Genomic DNA, 18,177 nt, shown 5'->3' with positions numbered 1-18,177 from the left:
TCACTTTGAAGGTGCAACTTGGAGGAAGGAAGGGGGAAGATATATCGAAAATGACCGATATTAGTGTCGAATTCATAGTCCTCGGGTTCGCTGAGATGAACAGTGACGCTTCCGATGCCGTTTAAATAAAAATTCAGACCCACAACTTAGAAGAGGGAGCAGGGCAAATATATAAAAATGATTGAAAATAGCCGATATTAGTGCCGAATCCATAGTTTTCGGGGTCGCTGAGATGAACAGTAACAATTCTGATGCCATTTAAATGCAAATTCAACTCCCATTAGTACTCCTAAACGGGAGGGTGACATGTAAAAGTAATTGAAAATTACCCATACTAGTGTTGAGTTCATAGTGTTTGGGGTCCCTAAGTGCATTGGTGACAGTTTTGGTGCCCTTTATGTCCAAACTGAAACGTATTCTCCCTGTGCGAAGAACGGGTATTTTGCTAGTCTTTATAATAACGAACGGAAGTTTCATATGTTACATTGTTTAATATATTTCTCGCTGCTCAAATTTACGCACTTGTGCGGTGTATGTGTAAATAAGATCATCTCTCTTTTCCAGTTGTTCGAAAAATATAAAAAATCGGGGATTTGTACCAAAAATCAGAAAACTAAAAAGTAAAATAATAACCTGTTTAAGTATTTTTCCTGCTGGAGACACGTTAAAGCAAATAAGATTAGCATTAGGCGAAGAAATAGTTTTTAGATTATATTTTCCGGTTTTTGCCAATATTTCCGACCAAAAGCTTTTTTTCTAATGGGTTCAAAATTTCCGGAAATTTTACACAGTACAAGGAAGATAGTTGTTTCCATAAAATATGTATTTGATTTTAACATATTAACCAAAATGATTCTGGCCCCTTATTTTAGCACTTCCCTGCCATAAAGGATAAAGTGGAAACTTCATAAGTTTGCTTAAGATAATTTAAATGTCTGTATATTAATTAATCTAACTAGGATTAATTTTGGTATCTTTTATAGCCATAACTCCATTCTTTCATGGTGCTAACTTTAAAGGAGTGGTGCACATAAATTTGTTGCCACAAATTTTCCCTATTCTAATACAAGAAACATAAGTAATCAATGATCTTAATTGCAAACTAGTAAATATAAAATAGTTTTCATTTTAAAAGCATAATATAGTAAAATATTCAAAAATTTCAATTTTTTACGTATTTTCCAATTTCGGATAAAAACTAAAAAAAAAAAGTTGTTTTTTTCTCCCAAAATTTCCGGTTTATTTCCAGGCCTTCATAACACTGCTCACCATAGACCTTTGTGAAAAATTTCTAAAATTGTTTCCTTTGCTTCTGTAACAGTACAGCCAGGGTTCCAAATAGTAATAGTTGAAATAGGGGAAAATGTGGGGGAGACTGGAGTTTAAAAATATAATAAATAATTGTTCGCATTGAAATGTTGCGTAGATTGTCGAGCTCTCATTCAAATTTTCAAAAACCGTGTCGTTATTGTTCTATTCAACATTTTACGGGCCGTTTTGAGTCCATAAGATTAACATTGTTGCAGACCGAAACTGTTAGGCAACCAGTAGAGAAGTTACGTATGGCGGTTGACGGACATTGCAGGCGCTCTGCTTAAATGGCAAAAGCTTTTGCATGCTGGCAACTTCAAAGGCCTCAAGAGACGCAGTGAGGCGTACTCGGACGGATATGGATTTATTAGAAAAAAATATTTCCACTTGGTATCGTGTTATTTCTACAAATTTGCTACAAACTCACTCCAACATCTATACATAGCAATTCACTTCCTTTGTGAGTCTCCTATCCTTTACTTGTGTGAGTAAGGAGACATGCACAGTGGGAAGGAGATTCCTGGTCGTAACAGACAGCGCAGGTTCAGCTAGTCTATATAAATAAAACAGTGTTTCTGGCTTCATCCAATCGGAAAACGACCTTTAGGAAGACCTAGGCGCAGATGAGAGGACAATATTAAGATGGATCTCGCAGAGATTGGAATACAAAGTAGAAACTGGATGCAGTTGGCTAAGGTTAGAAGTCAGTGGAGAGCTTTTGTGAACACGGCATTGAACCTCCGGGTTCCATAGGCCATAGAGTGAGTGAGTTAGTTTCTGGCTTCATACCTCCAGAACCATCCGACCGATCTCTATCAAATTTTCAACATGTATGAGATTTGGGCCTGGGATAGTTTTTGTCATTTCACTTAGGGGAGAGTGATAGATAATGGTCGAAAATGGCCAAAATTAGTGCAGAATCTAGTTTCTGGGGTTGAGTTGAACAGACACACTTCCGATCGCATCTAAATTCAGAACCGCAATTTGGGGGAAGGGAGAAATTATATAAAAATGACCGATATAAGTGTCGATTACATAGTTTTCGGAATCGCTGACACGAACAGTCACTTCCGATTCCGTTTAAATCCAAATTCATTTCCAAAATTATTCTCGCCGTGGGATGAACGGGCAATCTGCTATTACATCTGGATTACTGTAATCAACTTGAACCCTCTGGCAGTAGTAGTAGGGCAGGGAATTCATTTACCCCCCCCCCCCTTTCAATAAGTTATTAATAGGGAGGAGGGATTCCAAAATATCAAGTTAGGGAGTTTCCTAAAACCTCCAAGATTTTTCATCCTGAATACAGCAATAGTTCTTGGTAGATCCTAGAACTATTAAAAACGCAGTTTGGTTATCAATGACATACACTCGCAGATACAGAACTTTTAGTGTATACATTAGAAAAGTAAAACATTACATTACTTTTCAACATATTCACCATTCAAATGGAGACACTTGTCATAACGTTTTACAAGGTTTGAAATTCCTTCTTAAAAAAAAAAAAAAAAAAAAAAAAAAGTCTCACCTGTGGATTAAGCCACCCATTAACAGTTTTGTGAGCGCATTGTTGTTGTTGAAGCGGTGCGACGGGAGCCACTGTTTCATGTGTGCGTGAAAAGTTAGTAGTCGCTCTTGCTATGTCTATTCTTTCGCATTTTATAATTGGAGGACATTAGCTGTACTGCTAGCAGTAATTTGCAGAAACTTTTCTAGCCGCCCGCGTCAGGGTTTGAAAAAACCCGGGTATTTTTGAAAAAACCCAACCCACCTGGGCCCATGTGTGTTTTTTCGGGTATTTTCGGGTTTTATTGGGTTTTTTCGGGTTTAATTGGGTTTTTTCGAAATATTTCAATCTCTTTGGGGTAAAAATGTTAAAAAATGATTTACATTTTATGAGTATCATTGTCACAACTTGCAACAACTTTCTATTCACTGCTGTTTTGAAAAAATTGCCGCCATTTTGAAATTTTATATTGGATCTCCGAAAAAATCTATACAGCAACTTTAGAAGGTCTTGAGCTTCTACCCTCAAAATATCAACCTAAAAAGTCTGAAAATTGCACCCTGTAGCATGGATACCCGCTATTTTGAAAAATGGCCGCCATTTTGAAATTTTATGCCGCCAAAATATATACAGCTAATTTAGTCTCTCGTGCTTCTTCTTTGAAAATTTCAACTTGAAAGACCTAAAATTGCGCTTTGTAGCGTGGATATCAGCAGCGGCGCAAATTTGTCTTCAACATTGGGGGGACGGGTAAGACGGTATATATATATATATATATATATATATATATATATATATATATATATATATATATATATATATATATATATATATATATATATATATATATGCGATGTACATAATATTTATGAAGGAGAAAAACAATGCTGGGGAGGATTACCCAGGTCGGTTCCGGCGTCCTCCACAGGGGACATAAAATATGACAACATTATTATTGCTTTATAACTTTAAAATCCGACTGGCAACATTGAAAACTGTTTACAAGGGATGATCCAAATATGATCATTCCCTGTAAACAGTTTTCAATGTTGCCAGTCTGATTTTAAAGTTGTAAAGTAATAATAATATCGTAATATTTTATGTCCCCTGTGTGGGACTCAGGGACAACATGGGTAGGGGAGCAGAGTTGTCTTCAACATTGGGAGGCGGTCAGATTTGAGGCTTATTCTGGGAGGTATCGATTTCATCTCACTTTCCTTTGTGACAGTTGGACACAAATCATCACATTTCTTCCTAAAAGACACATTTCCAATCGGATTATTGAGGGGGACAGTTTCAAAATTGTAAGAGATATGTCCCCATCATCCCCCCGGGATTTTCGCCAGTGGATAACAGCTATTTTTAAAAAAAAAAAAGCGCGCCATTTTGTAATTTTACGTTGGTATGCTGCCAAAATCTAAACAGAAAATTTATAGTGTCTCTGGTTTGTATCCTGAAAATTTAAAAGACCGAAAGTTGAACTGTGTGGTAAAGGCAGACAAACGAACAAATGTAGATCGAGTCAGTGTTCGCCAAATATGAATATCAAATAGCTATATTAATTTAAAACAAAGACATAATTCATCAAAAAGTCTTAAATATTTTTCAACGTAAAATAAATGGTCTTATTGTTGAAGTATTCACTTTCGATGCTTTGTGGGTTCAATTGCGGGAATTTCGCGAATACTTTTTCCACGACTGGTTTTCCCTCAAAATGCAGCTTGCTTTACTGTACATCGAAACTCCCATTAATACTGAAGTTTGAATGCAGCACTTAAAATAGTAAGCGTTACGTAGTCTTCGGAGCTCCGAGCATTAAGCTTCTTAATTTTGACAAGAATTTTTACGTTATTGCTAGTGTTGATTCTACAGAATGCTTATTTGAACTAGCCGCTAGCAACAAATGACTGAACTTAACTGTTGTTGTTGGAAAACAAAATTTTACTGAATACTTTTGTTACCATCAAAGGTAAGAAACAATACTAATAGTTTTACTAATGTATTTACATATTTACTGTTAGTACCGGCACCTATGACCTTAAACCCGTCAACGTATGAGGGATAAGTCCCTCGGCGGTGCCGAGTCAGGAAACATACTATTCATGGAAAGTATTTTCTAAAATATACAATCGCTTACTTTACTTCAAATAGGCTATAAGCATAATCCACACATTAATTTGTTCTACAATTATCTCAAGCTAACTTGAGGGTTTTATTTATTTATTCATTCATTCAGTGCATTTAAAGCTTTATAAAGGTCTTATGTTGAATATTGTTGTCTATCTTAACATGAAAGCATATAATTCGCCCAAAGAAAGTTTAAAACCTGATAAAAATAACTTTCAATGTGATCACCTTAGTTGTACCAATAATACACTAACAAAAAAGTCAAAAACCCAGGTGGGTTTTAAGATGGGTTTTTTCAGGTGGGTCCAACCCGAAAAAACCCGGTGGGTTTTTTCGGGCTGGGCCCACTTGGGCAAACCCTGGCCCGCGTACAACAAGTTCTTGCAGTTGCATAAATTTAAACATTATTGGCAGCATTAACTATATTTATTACTAGCAGCGTTCACCCCGCTTCGCTGCGGTCACCCCGGAACGCAATAAACTTTGTTACTTAGATAATTTTTACTTTTTCGCTTTCAAGTGATATGATAAAAACCATAGAAGATTGCAGTAAATCTTAACATTATATCGCCTGTCATTTATGTTAACCCGCCCCGCTTCGCTGCGGTCATCCCGGTGCTGGCATATTGTAAAAGTGTCTGTAAAAATAAGCAAATCAATTAAAAAATTTTAAACAGAAGATTCAAGCTATTTTCCGCTGTATATCGCCTGTCATTTATGTTAACCCGCCGAGTGACACGGTCATGCGGGTTGCATATAAATACGTTTATTTTTACCTATGATGAACTAATAACAAAGGATTTGTACGTTATGGACACTTGAATGGTCAATTATCTCAAGACACTGGTAATTAAAAATTAAAGTGATATGATAAAAACCATCTAGGGTCCAAATCCTAATAACCCCCCAAAAATGAAAGAAATTGGTTCAGCCGTATTAGCGTGATGAGCGGACAAAGGATTTTGTACGTTCTCTTTTATATATATAGATAATCCTAGAATTGGTTGAGATATCAAGTTGCTCTAAACGTCAGCATAACCTTCACGTATATTATAAACCATTTACGTAATTAGATGTGACACCTATCTAAGCACTTTTTCGAAATCAAATCTTTTTAAAGAACGCCATATTTTCAATGCCTCGTAACTTTGTTCTAAATGTTATATAATGGTCATAGTATTCGACATTAAGGTGAGCTCATGCTCCGCGTACTTAAGTTGCTAACGCTCTTGCCTTTAGATAGAGCGGTTCTAGGCTCGATTTTCAGAGGGGACACTCGGTCAAAATGGTGTGATAGCTTTCTCAGGCCAGCCATCGTAAGGTTTTTCTTCAGTTTTCCTCATTTACACCAGATAAATTCCAGGATTGTACATGACATACATACAAGTCCCAGGTCGCTTCCTTCTCCCTTTCCCCAGCCAGCCGAATGACGTCATCCCTCATACGTGGCGGGGTTGAGGCCATAGATGCCCATAATTCACAGAAATACGAGGAGTAATCGAAAGTAAAGTTACAAAGCCTACAGTCAGACGTAGTATTCCATACAACCAATACAGGCAACAGATAATACATACATTATGTTATTTTTTGACATCGTCTCCATATCGGTTGAGGCACCTGTCGTATTGTGGGATGAGTTTGAAGATTTCCTTCTGGTAAAAATTCTGTCCTTGCGTGTTCAGCCACGTTGCCACGAAGTGTTTCGCCTCCTCGTCTGGAGCGAAGTGACGACCTCCGAAGTGCTCCTTCAAGTACGGGACCACGTGAAAGTCGCTTGGAGCAAGGTCTGGACTGAAGAGGGAGGGGGGGACTACAATGAGCTCCTCCATGTGAGTTGTGTTCAAGTCTGATGTTGTGCTGGGTGGGCCACTACGCTCCTTGTCAATGGCGTTTTCTCTCTCAGCTGCAAACTTTCAGCACCATTCTGCGACCTGCTGACAAAACATTACAGTCTCTCTGTAAAACTCTGGCAGCTGCCGGTGAATTTCAGCCGCGGTTACACGTTTCTCCCACAGAAATCGAATAACTGAGTGGATTTCTTCGCGAGACCAGTTTTCTAAACAAATCTTCTTTTGTTTACCCACAACTAGCGCCGCAGGTGCCAGGTGGCGGCTAAAACTATTAAGGTGCCAACTCCAGACGAAATTCCAAAAATATCGGCCTTGCAACCTTAGTTTGTGATCCTGGTTGGAGCTTATGTAATTCGGATCCGATGTTAAGCTGTAGGTGCACATGTCATAGAACCTCGGTGCTGAAAAGAACAGTAAACACTATAATCAACCAATCAATCGACACTAAGGTACGTATTTTGGATGTGCTTTATCCCGTTCATCTCACTTGCGTTCTTACTGTTGTAGAGTCCTCGTAAGTATTTATGATGGACTTCTTAACTTGTAACCTTCAGTTCCTTTATCCCGTATGTATAGGGTGTATCAGAAGTAGTGACCCACCTTTCGAGTCATCAGTACATTTTTATTATAAACAGGAATGGTATGAAACAAAATTTGTAGGTACAGAGGAACGATGTAAAAATCAAGTGCTTTACAATATCTGATCCCTATTCTTAATTTGGAGGTCCACATGGCGGCCATCAACATCGATGCATGGGAAAAACGGTCCAGCACACAGTCAAGCATTACTCTGCTCTACCCCAAACCATCACACCAGGACTCTGGTGATCATGTTCAATAACCACATTTGGATTTTCAGGACGCCAGTACACACAGTTGTGATGGTTCACTGAGCCTGACACATGGAACTTTGCCTCGTCCGTCCAGGCTATGTGGTTCTCGAAGTCGAGCTTTTCCGCTACCCTCCGCAGATACCACTCAGCAAACTCAATACGGCAATCGAGATTGTCCTCACCGAGTGCGTGCGGCAGGCAAGGATGATACGTGCGCAGTTTCAGATCCATGAGAACCCTGGCAACCGATGACTTCAGGATATTCAGGGTGCGGGTCAATTTCGACTTTGCGGTGACTTTGCAAGTTCCACCTGTATCCTAGCCGCATTTGCGGGATTGTTGACGTACCTAGGTCTACCCGGCCTCTTGGTGTCAATTACACTACCAGCGGTATCGAAGGCTTTGTTTACCCTTTGTCACCGTACAGTTCCTTCATTCGTTGTTGGATTTCCTAACGTTGTGTCTCAGAAAATAAGCGAACGCATAGGACATGTTTTTCAAGCGTCAGGTGAACCACCATCTTGTAATGTTTCCAACTTTAAAGAAAGGAAAAGCATCATTACACCAGAACACAAACAAAACAAGAAACAATCACCAATCATACAGCGTAACCTACTGCACCTAACAAGTGAGTCACTACCTGTGGGGCACCCGGTATCGCAGTGCAGTAAAGAAAACTTACATTTTTGAAGAACTTGTCCACAACCCGCTACATGTCATGATCTGGGCTGCAAGTTTGCAACCCACTTGGTAGGTCCATATTTCTTAAGTAGTAGTGTATCTCACCATGTTACGTGATTGGTTTATTCCATATCTGCAGGATCGGGGACGGCTCGGTTGTTTATGGTACCAAGATGAAGCAGTAGCCCATTATCGTTAGAGAATATTTCAATGAGATTTAGTGACAAATGGATTGGACGTGGTTCTGCCCATTTGCCTGCACCTGTGGCGTGGCCACCCCGAAATCCTGATCTGTCATTATGCGACAATGCATTATGGGGGTTCATAAAACAAAAGGTTGCAGCTACAGGTTACGAGACAGTTGACGAAATTAAGGGTGCTGTTTGACGTGTATTTACTGCCATCACGGCAGCAATGTTGAGAATTTCACATCCTACATGTGAAAAACATGTGTTACAAAAACGATAGTGTACACCACACTGGAGTAAATAGTAAAGAATAGCCACATCACCTCAAAGTTGTCCTTGGTCATAATCCCACATTAATACAATGCGGTCATCTATGAATATGTGGACACCCGATAGGGAGTAACTGGACTTTGTGATCACTCCGTAGATTTGATAAATGAAATAATCTGATGTAGAGAGAGAGAGAGGGGGGGGCAGAGAGAGAGGCTGGCTGGCTTTGTTAACTTAACAACACTGTTGATCTGGAGGAGTTGCAGAGTATGACAAAATATTTTCCCCTATTGATATTTGTATTGCACAGAATTTCAGCGTTTATATTACCTAGTAATTTAAGTTATAACGGCATTCCAAGGTAAATGGTCCAGTCTGTATCTAATTCAGTCAAAACCACGAGAAAAAGAACATCACTAGATTTTTACTGTAATGAAATATTCTGATTGGTTGATCGATTTGGATCTGCGTAGCACCGAAGCATTGTGAGACGACCTACAGCTTAATGTGTGGTTCGAATCCCCTGAGCTCCAACCGAAAAGTAAGAAATGAAAATTTTTAAGTTTTACGTCCTACGCTTATGCTGGCTAGGCTAAAGTAGACATAAATGATGAGAAATGAATGAAAATGCTGAAATGAAGAAAGCGGTTCGAACCCCGAAAAAACCCACGCACAGTGTTTGTCCACCACAAAGCTCATTTGGCGCGAGCTGGGATCGAACCAACGACTTCATGCACTAGAAGTGAACGTTTTACTACTGAACTGCCGCGACCCCAAGCAGGAAATATTTATCACGCTTATCAAGATAATAAAAACGGTTCTTATAGCCGCATTCACCATTCACTTATAGCTCCCGAAAATCTCTTGATCTTTAATGAAGAATCCATCTTTTCCCGATTGGGTCTCCAGTTAAAACTTTGAAGGTGTTTCTACTTTTTTCCGTCCTGGTTACAAGACTTACCTACCAGTCTCTTCTAGACTTAATGACTCTAACCGTGTTTGGTAAACGGTATAAATTATGTAGTTCCTCGTTATGAAGGTTTCGCTATTCCCATTCTCGGTTCTCTTGCGTCGGAATGTTGGCTTCAGGATTTTATTCTCTCTGTCTGTTCTTTCCCTCAAAGTACGCAACTGTTTTGCAGCCATACAGGACAACAGGCATGATTATCGTTTTATATATTTTAAGCTTCAAACTCTTAGATAATAAATAAAATTTGTTTAGTGTAAACAATTAGAGCTTCAACTTTAGCACGATTTTAACCTATAGTGTGGAGCGAGCCGAAGGCTCTAGCGCAACAAGTAATATAATTGGAAAGGGAGTTCCGTTACGAGTGAAAAAAGATGTATGATGTGTGTTGCTTGTGCATTGTAGAACAGAAAAACATAATTTCAACCATTTTATACTTTCTCTGTTAGTTCTGTTCACGAATTCTATAGATTTTCGAGATGGAAGTAGCGTACGCGCTTTGGCGTGGGAGACCAAGGTTCAATTCCCGGTGGGAGTTCATGTGGTTTGGATCCCACGTTAAGCTGTAGCTCCCATTCTCATAAGGTCTCGCTGCTGAAAGGGACGCTAAACTAAAAATAAAATAGCATCAAACCGAGAGGGGAGTTGCTGTTCAGCTGAAACTTTATAAATGTTCCACATCAATCAGATTTTAAGATTTTTTGAAATGCAGAGACGAATTTTATGGGATATTTTCTGTAAATTTTCCTCAGTTATTCCCGATAGGTGCTTGATACATATAAACAGGCACCAATATTTTTAATGTTTTTTCAATTTCAAATGAAAAGCCTGAGCTCATTTGTGGTTAAGCGGTTAGTGTACGCGCCTTTGGCGTGGAAGACCCGGGTTTGATTCCCGGAGATAGCTCATATACTTCGGATTCCACGTTAATCAGTAGGTCCACGTCTCATATAGCCTCGCTGGTGAATGGGACGCTAAAAAATAAAATCAAGCGAAAAGCCGTCGTATTTGTCTCCTTGATGCAGTTACACTAAGAACTACGACAGCTTATAAGTAAATGTAACGAAACTATGAAAAAGGCAACCATCCTTGAAGGATTAATGATACTAATATTGCAGTAAATCCCTTTAAATTATTGAAGAACTTCATGATCATCTCTATACAGGGTGGCACAGGGAAATGGGAAATTTTGAATTTAGAATTAGCGACACTATGACCGGCATTTGTTTGGAACCGATAAGACACCATTGAGAAGACTTTGTCCTTTAGTAATAATGAAGCATTGAAGTTGTGTGGAACGTGTTTTTCCTGTGAAAGCATTTGATAAGCATAGCGACACTCGATGGCCTCGGAGATCCCCCTGAACACAGTGTGTGATTTCTCTCAGTGGGGACATCTCGAAAGCAAAGAGAATAGTGCAAAGATCGTTGAACTGAAACTGAGGGTTAGATTCACTGGCGTTCCTCAAGACGTAATACACTGAGCATTCCAGCAAATTTCCGAAACACATTATGATAGTATGTATGCCGACATAGGCCACATCTTTCCGATGTCGTCTTCAAGAAGTAGTGACATGTAAGTCATAGTTAATGTCGTTGTTAATAGCATACTTCCTACATGCATCTCAATAATTAAATGTACTTTTTCCTGTATTGATTAGTGCTTTTCAGACCAATTAAAATTTTCCTGTTTTCCTGCGCCACCTTGTATAAAATGAAAACAATGACGTTTGGAGGCTCTTTCACAGATTTCAATGATTTTTGGTGCATTATTAGACCATCGCCTGAATTACTTTTATCATATTACTTTGGTTAATATGGGAGCGGAGACACACTGAGAAAAATTATTTCACTAGCTCGTGTAGTTAGAAAGATGAAACTCAAATAAATAAATAAATAAATAAATAAATAAATACATACATACACACACACATACATACATACATACATACACACACACACACACACACACACACACATATATATATATATATATATATATATATATATATATATATATATATATATATATATATATATATATATATATAACCTCCTTGTTAAAAATAAGAGGAAACGTGTCTGATCGTTTCTGAAAATTTGCGTTTTAAGAGGTGGAGGTGTTTCCTGTCATCCGTATATACTGTGAATCAAAATGTACAGCATATAATTCCAGGATAACTCGAACACCTAGAGCAATTTTTTCAAACGTAATACACATGTGATCTACAATCTGAAAAAAAAAAAAAAAATACCGTTGGGGTAAGACACACTAGCACTCGGGAAGGGGTAACGTAAAAACAATTGAAAACTACCGACATTAGTGCTTAGTCCATTGTTATTCGGGCCACTGAGATGAATTGTAACACTTCCGATTCCTCTTAAGTCTAACTTTAGTCTTATCTGCATGCGAGCGAAAAAGTGTGGAAAACAGTGTTTTTGGGGTCGGTAAAACGGCTGGCCTGTTTTAAATTATATTTGAAACACAGTACTTACCTCAAGATGGAGTTTTATGTCATTTCAATTAAATGGCGTATTCTAAGGGTGGTAGTGTTCAAAATATCTGCCCTAAATAGAATATCTCGTGGGTTTATAACGTTATAGTTTAATTGAAATGCATATCTTAAGGGGGGAAGAAGAAGGTTTAAATATTTTACACAAATCTACTTTCCTCGTGTGAAGAACAAGTACCGTGTTTCAGTTAGTATATCTTACACATAAGTCTATATACCTTCTATATTGATACATACTTGTAACGTTAAAACAAATGGACACAAATGCTAGAGTTTTGTATCATACAAATGTCGGTAGGGAGACATTGTCTGGCATACTCTGTGATACCACAAGGTCTTGTCCATGATTTCAACACCACATGATGAATAACTACCCGAGATTTTCAGTATCATTCTTGAGGATAACTGTCACTTCCCTTAATATCCTGTAGTGTGTTAACTATCTTTCCCTTTAAAAAGTTCCTTTTAGTTTAAGTTAAGAGACGATACAAGCCATGATATCCAACACTAAACACTGCTAGTACACTGCCTACAGAATAAAACTAATGCTAATCCGGCAACTGTGATATACAGGGTGTATCAAAAAAGAGTTTACAACTTTGAAAACTCGTTGATTTAGCTGTATTTATTTAGCTTACAGACATGATTTTAGTGTCAATTTGTAGCAAAATACACCATTTTTTTTAACCTTATACCTAAAGAGGTTCAAATGTGGCTTCCATTCGTGATGCGGTATACATGTTATCTGAATTCTATTTCTTGCCAAACCCGCTGCAGCATGTCAGGTGTGACTTGTTCTATTGCGATTTAGATTTTAGCTCTAAGCCGTGGTAGAGAAGCCGTTTTTTCAACACACGCGAAACTGTCAATGTGTGGGACTCCCAGCTGTCGAGAAGCATGCCGGGTTGACTTTGTAGGACTGTTCACAAAGCTTTGTCTCATTGCTCTACAACGTCTTGAGACGTAAGGGGACGACCTGAAGATTTCTTGTTCCTTACCAATCATCCAGTTTCAATAAAACACTTATGTCACTCATAAATAGTAGATCTACTGGAAGAATCTTTACCATACTTTGTACGAAAATTACGTTGCACAGTTGTCGCAGACCTAGATTCTTCAAACCAAAACACACAGCTAACACGCTCGGGACCAGTAAAGGCAGCCATCTTTGTTGCAACTGCCACTTCCTCTTGCGGTGGCTTGCTTCTGAGTTAGTGTACTACATGAGTCAAAACTTGCAGTATTTTGCCACAAAAGGACACCAAAACCATGTCTGTAAGATAAATGAATCAATCAGTATGAGCTTTCGAAGTTGTAAAGTTCTTTTTGATACACCCTGTATTATTCGCTGTTGGGAAATTATTTTAGTTCTGCTTTCGCGTAGTTATGTAAGCTGAAGAAATTGTCATAAAGTGAATAATAATGAAAAATCGTAGAAAGAAACCGTGGAGGGAAAACTGGAGAATCTCGTCAACATGATTATTTGTAGCATAAGCGTGCATGAACTGGGGCCGATCCTACGACCCTTCGCAACAAAGATAAAAAACTCGATCATTACACTACTATGGCCTTTGTTATTCGAATTAAAAGAACTTTTTTTTTCTGACTGTATGATTAGCGTACGTCCTTTCACGCGGGAGACCTGGGTTCGATTCCCGATGGCAGCTCGTGTGGTTTAGATCCCACGTTAAGCTGTAGGCCCACGTCTCATATAGCGAAGATGCTGAACGGGACACTGAACTTCAAATCAGGCAATAGAATTAGGAGTAGAATTTACTTCTGATTTCAGTGTAGTATTCGTAGAATTTTATATTAGACATTTTCTTCTACTGATTTTTCTTTTGTTTTTGTGTGGTAGGCTTGAAGCGTCTAAAGTAGGAAGTGGTCCTGCGTCACCGGTGGGAAGATTTGGTGCTCCACGGCCTCCATGCAGTATTGGGAAGGTAAAATAGTATAAAGTAGTGTAGTGTAGATGTCTCATTACTATTAGTCAATCACAACTCTCAAATCGAATGTCAGTGTGTCGCGGTCCCTTGAAAAATTACATCAGACACAGGCATTGCCATTGGACGTCAGCATGTTTCCTTCCGGTTGTCCGAAGGTTATCAAAACAAATATTCCATCTCTCTCTCTCTCTCTCTCTCTCTCTCTCTCTCTCTGTATATATATATATATATATATATATATATATATATATATATATATATATATATATAATATACATTTGTATAGTGTTTTTTGTGCCGGTACGCAATGTTACGTAGTACCGGCGCCTTTTTTTTAATGAAAACGAAATATTTCCCCTTCTGTCTTAAAAAGGGGTTGACGAGAAATTTCGTTAATACCAAGTAGTAAATATATAGTTTTATTGATAATCATAGTTTTTATTGTTTTCCTATTTTCCTCTTTCTAGAGAAAGAGTTGCGAATCTTTGTTCCTTCTTGAAGTGAGTTAATTGTATTCAGGGACTAAAAATATACGGGCCCTTTTTTGTCTCGCTCGCTGGCACATCCTCGCGCCTCTTTTTCCGCACTGAGCCTCAATTATTCGAATTCCATGTCGTCCAAAGTTTCTAGAACTGACAACACTGTTTTCGTTTTCAGGATAAAGTATGAGAGACCAAAAACAGAAGCCTTTATGTAGGTGCTGGGAGGAAGGGTGTAGAGCTTGATTGATATGGCGACGTCCAATCAGCGTCAGTCTTTGGCCTCAAATTGTGATTGGTTGGTTGACGGGGTTGGTTAGCAAGCCCTGATTAGTTGTTTTGTATACGTTTTCTTCCAATGAGGGGAAAGCCAATTGAGGCCACAAAATGACGCTGATTGGACGTTGTCATTGAGTAATCAAACTCCATCCTCTTCCTGCCAGCACATACATAATAAAGGCTTCTGTTTTTGGAGTCCCATACTTCACTCTGAAAACGAGAACAATGTTGTAAATTCTCGAAGCGTTGGGCAACGTAGAATTCACCTGGCTGATTGCCCTAGAACAACTATATTCATCACGACACCAGGAAAGCTTCAGTTTTGGATTTGTACTTATTGGGGACTTAATTTTCAGAACTGCATTAGATCCGATTTTTTTTGAGTCCTGCAAAGATAATTGTGATTTGCACTTCATAAGAGTAAAGATGTAGCTGTTTATGGAGGACGTATGGGTACTACTTATCGGTGCTTCTAATCCCTGAAGAACAAACAATTTATTTTGGAAGTCCACGGTGAAACATAACTTTCAGATCTTCGAAAGTTTTTTGCGATACACCTTAATCTTCCACTCAGCGGTAGGTCATTCCCATCACCAGTCCACCCATCTGGACTTAAGAGAATCTTGTTCACCTTGACGGCGAAAGTTCCTTTGAACGGTCGTTCGCGATTTGGTTTTCGCATTCCGCAGCACATACTCAGTCTTCCTTTGTATGTCTCGTCATTTTTATTGATTTAAGGCCATACGAAACGAAGCCAAACAACGTTGGAAATTAGTAACATATAAACAAAATTTATTTAGCTGTGATGCATTTTGTAAGGAACTGATGATTTGTTAGTACCAATTGAATCAGTGAGAAGAAAAAGAACATTGCCCAACACGTTACTTTTGAAAAACTAAAAGTAAAACTGCTTACCGGAAATACCATTGCTTACGTAAAAATATCGTAATTTGTAGCGTATGTTAAGACCTTTCATTTCCCAAAATTCCAAAAACGTAATGGGATTGGATATATAGAGAAATTATCATGGAATGTTATCCTTTATTTTTGGAATGTTCTTTTTCTACTCACCGATTCAATTGTACTGCTAAGGGTACTTTTGGATCTGAAATACTTTGAAGAAACTAGTATAGAAGTTTAAATTGATAAGGCTTTATTGTAATTCTCAGTAAAGGAGATATAAGCAGTCGAGAGCTGACTTTAAATTTAAAGCTAGGTGGACGTTTAGGGGAAGATGTGTAGTGTTTGAGCATTGTTCTAAAGTTCATTGTGAGCGAACTTGTAGTTGCAGGGTTGATAAACTAAGTTGAAGAGTTTCATTATTATTATTATTATTATTATTATTATTATTATTATTATTATTATTATTATTATTATTATTATTATTATTATTATTATTATTTTCAGTAAATAAAATTATAACTTTTCAGTATGAAAAATTATTTATTTAACTTTTAGAAATCTTTTTTTTTCCTATATATATTCTCTATAGTTTTCAAATTTCGTTTCTCGATATATCTGTGTATGAGTGAGGTATTATAAAAGACTAGCCTTTGGCTAGCTGGGGGCTCCGCCCACTGATCCTAAAGTCTGCTCGGCCTATGGCCTCGCATTTCTTATCTATCGGCCTTTACATCAACAGTGAATTTCGTGAACTTGTTCTTCATATTTCCTGAATCTGCCCATCCAAGGGCTTCGCCCCCACACACTTGTCTTTGCTCAGCCTACGGCTTCGCACATCTTGAACCCACAATTCTACTGAATTTCAAGTTTTTTTTCCTATTTCAACTATCTAAAAGATAAGACTTTGTATCCCAAGAAAAAGCCTATTTAAATAGCGTGGGAATTTCTTCATCCCCCTTTAGACCACTAAAAAATTAAAAATATTCACTTTTGGCAATTTTCCTGTCTGTTAGTCCTGGAAGGCTACAATCACGTCAAATTTCATCATTCTAATTCTCCGGAAGTGCCTAAACATTTTGGAGTGTAGAAGTCGTCCCATATAAATAACATGGGAAAGTTCCTCATAAAACCACTCTACGGTTGGAAATTTTCATTTCCGATGATTCACTTAGGTAACGCTAACGAAAACGTACAAACATTTTCAAACATTTTGCAGATGGCAGTTAGTCGACAGACATTGACACTAACATCACGTATGTATTAGCGTAACAATCGATGTAACCGCTTGATGAATTCGTAGAGTAACACTAATTGTTCGAAATTAATCTGCAATGTTGCCATATAGTGAAATTTTGATTCCTCATAGAGGTTGGAAGAGGCCCCGGAAAGTATACCATTACATAAAATTTTCGCTTTATTTTGACGTGAAAAATAGCGTTCTGTTTCCTGAGGACGCCATTTTTAGAACACTCGATATACAGGGATCTGGTACTAAAGTATCAACTTCGGAACTTTAATTTCGTTGACTAACTTCTGCGTACAACACTTCCCGGGAACATATATTAATCATACCCTCTTCACTTAATCATATTAACACTCGTTTGACATTCGTCGCATTATATTTTGAGTCTCGCAACAGTAAGTTTTCATCTAGAAAGAGTCCAGCATATTAACTATCATTATAGATGTTTATTCTTTATTTGATTTGCATGAATACTTTGATGAACTGCATTCTTTTTTATGCAGAATTAACTTTTTTTTTTTTTTTTTTTTTTTTTTTTTACTTATGACTGATGGTGCTGAACGCCATGCCATTGCGACATCTTGTTTTATTTTGTATTTATGATAATAAAGATTATAATGTAGATTGTAACTCTGTAAGTTTCCATGAAGTAATGACAGTGGCGTATTTACGATTTTGTTTCGGAGGAGCTTTGCAAACTTTCGGAAGGGGTGGGGGGCCGCTTTGCCTGAAAATATGAAAATTCTGCAAGATACTTCATATACTTTACTATAGTAAGAAAGATTTCGGGGGGGCTTAAGCCCGGAAGCCCTAAATAAGCCACTGAGTAATGACTTCATATAGTACTGAACATTGTTGATGCCACTGGAGATGTTGACTAGTACAGTCTGTTTCAAAATTGTTTTTAATTTTTAAATGCTTTATGGTTTTTAAATTCTAAAATCGCGCGACACAGGTTGGGAACCACTGTTTTAATTAATGGACCACTAGCTCTGTTTTACCATAAATTAGCTTAACTCTTTTGGGATTTCCACTTCTTGAGGTAAATTTTACTTTCACTCAAACAGCTACTGCTTCCCTA

The 18,177-nt window shown here is 37.9% G+C and overlaps 1 protein-coding gene across 3 annotated transcripts in view; it reads left to right on the top strand.

The window, feature by feature from the left end:
* The window catches only part of LOC145674564 (alpha-tubulin N-acetyltransferase 1-like), a 152,827-nt gene that overhangs the window by 51,387 nt on the left and 83,263 nt on the right, over nucleotides 1-18,177 (top strand). For all 3 annotated transcript variants that reach the window (XM_081744750.1, XM_081744751.1, XM_081744749.1), the window contains exon 6: nucleotides 14,105-14,189. In XM_081744750.1, the coding sequence (XP_081600876.1) occupies nucleotides 14,105-14,189 (85 nt within the window). The remainder of the gene's footprint in view (nucleotides 1-14,104; nucleotides 14,190-18,177) is intronic.

This window comes from Thermobia domestica, chromosome 17, assembly GCF_964235325.1.
Source record: "Thermobia domestica chromosome 17, izTheDome1.hap1.1, whole genome shotgun sequence".
Taxonomy (NCBI): Eukaryota; Metazoa; Arthropoda; class Insecta; order Zygentoma; family Lepismatidae; genus Thermobia; species Thermobia domestica.
This window is presented reverse-complemented; position numbering and strand designations above follow the sequence as displayed.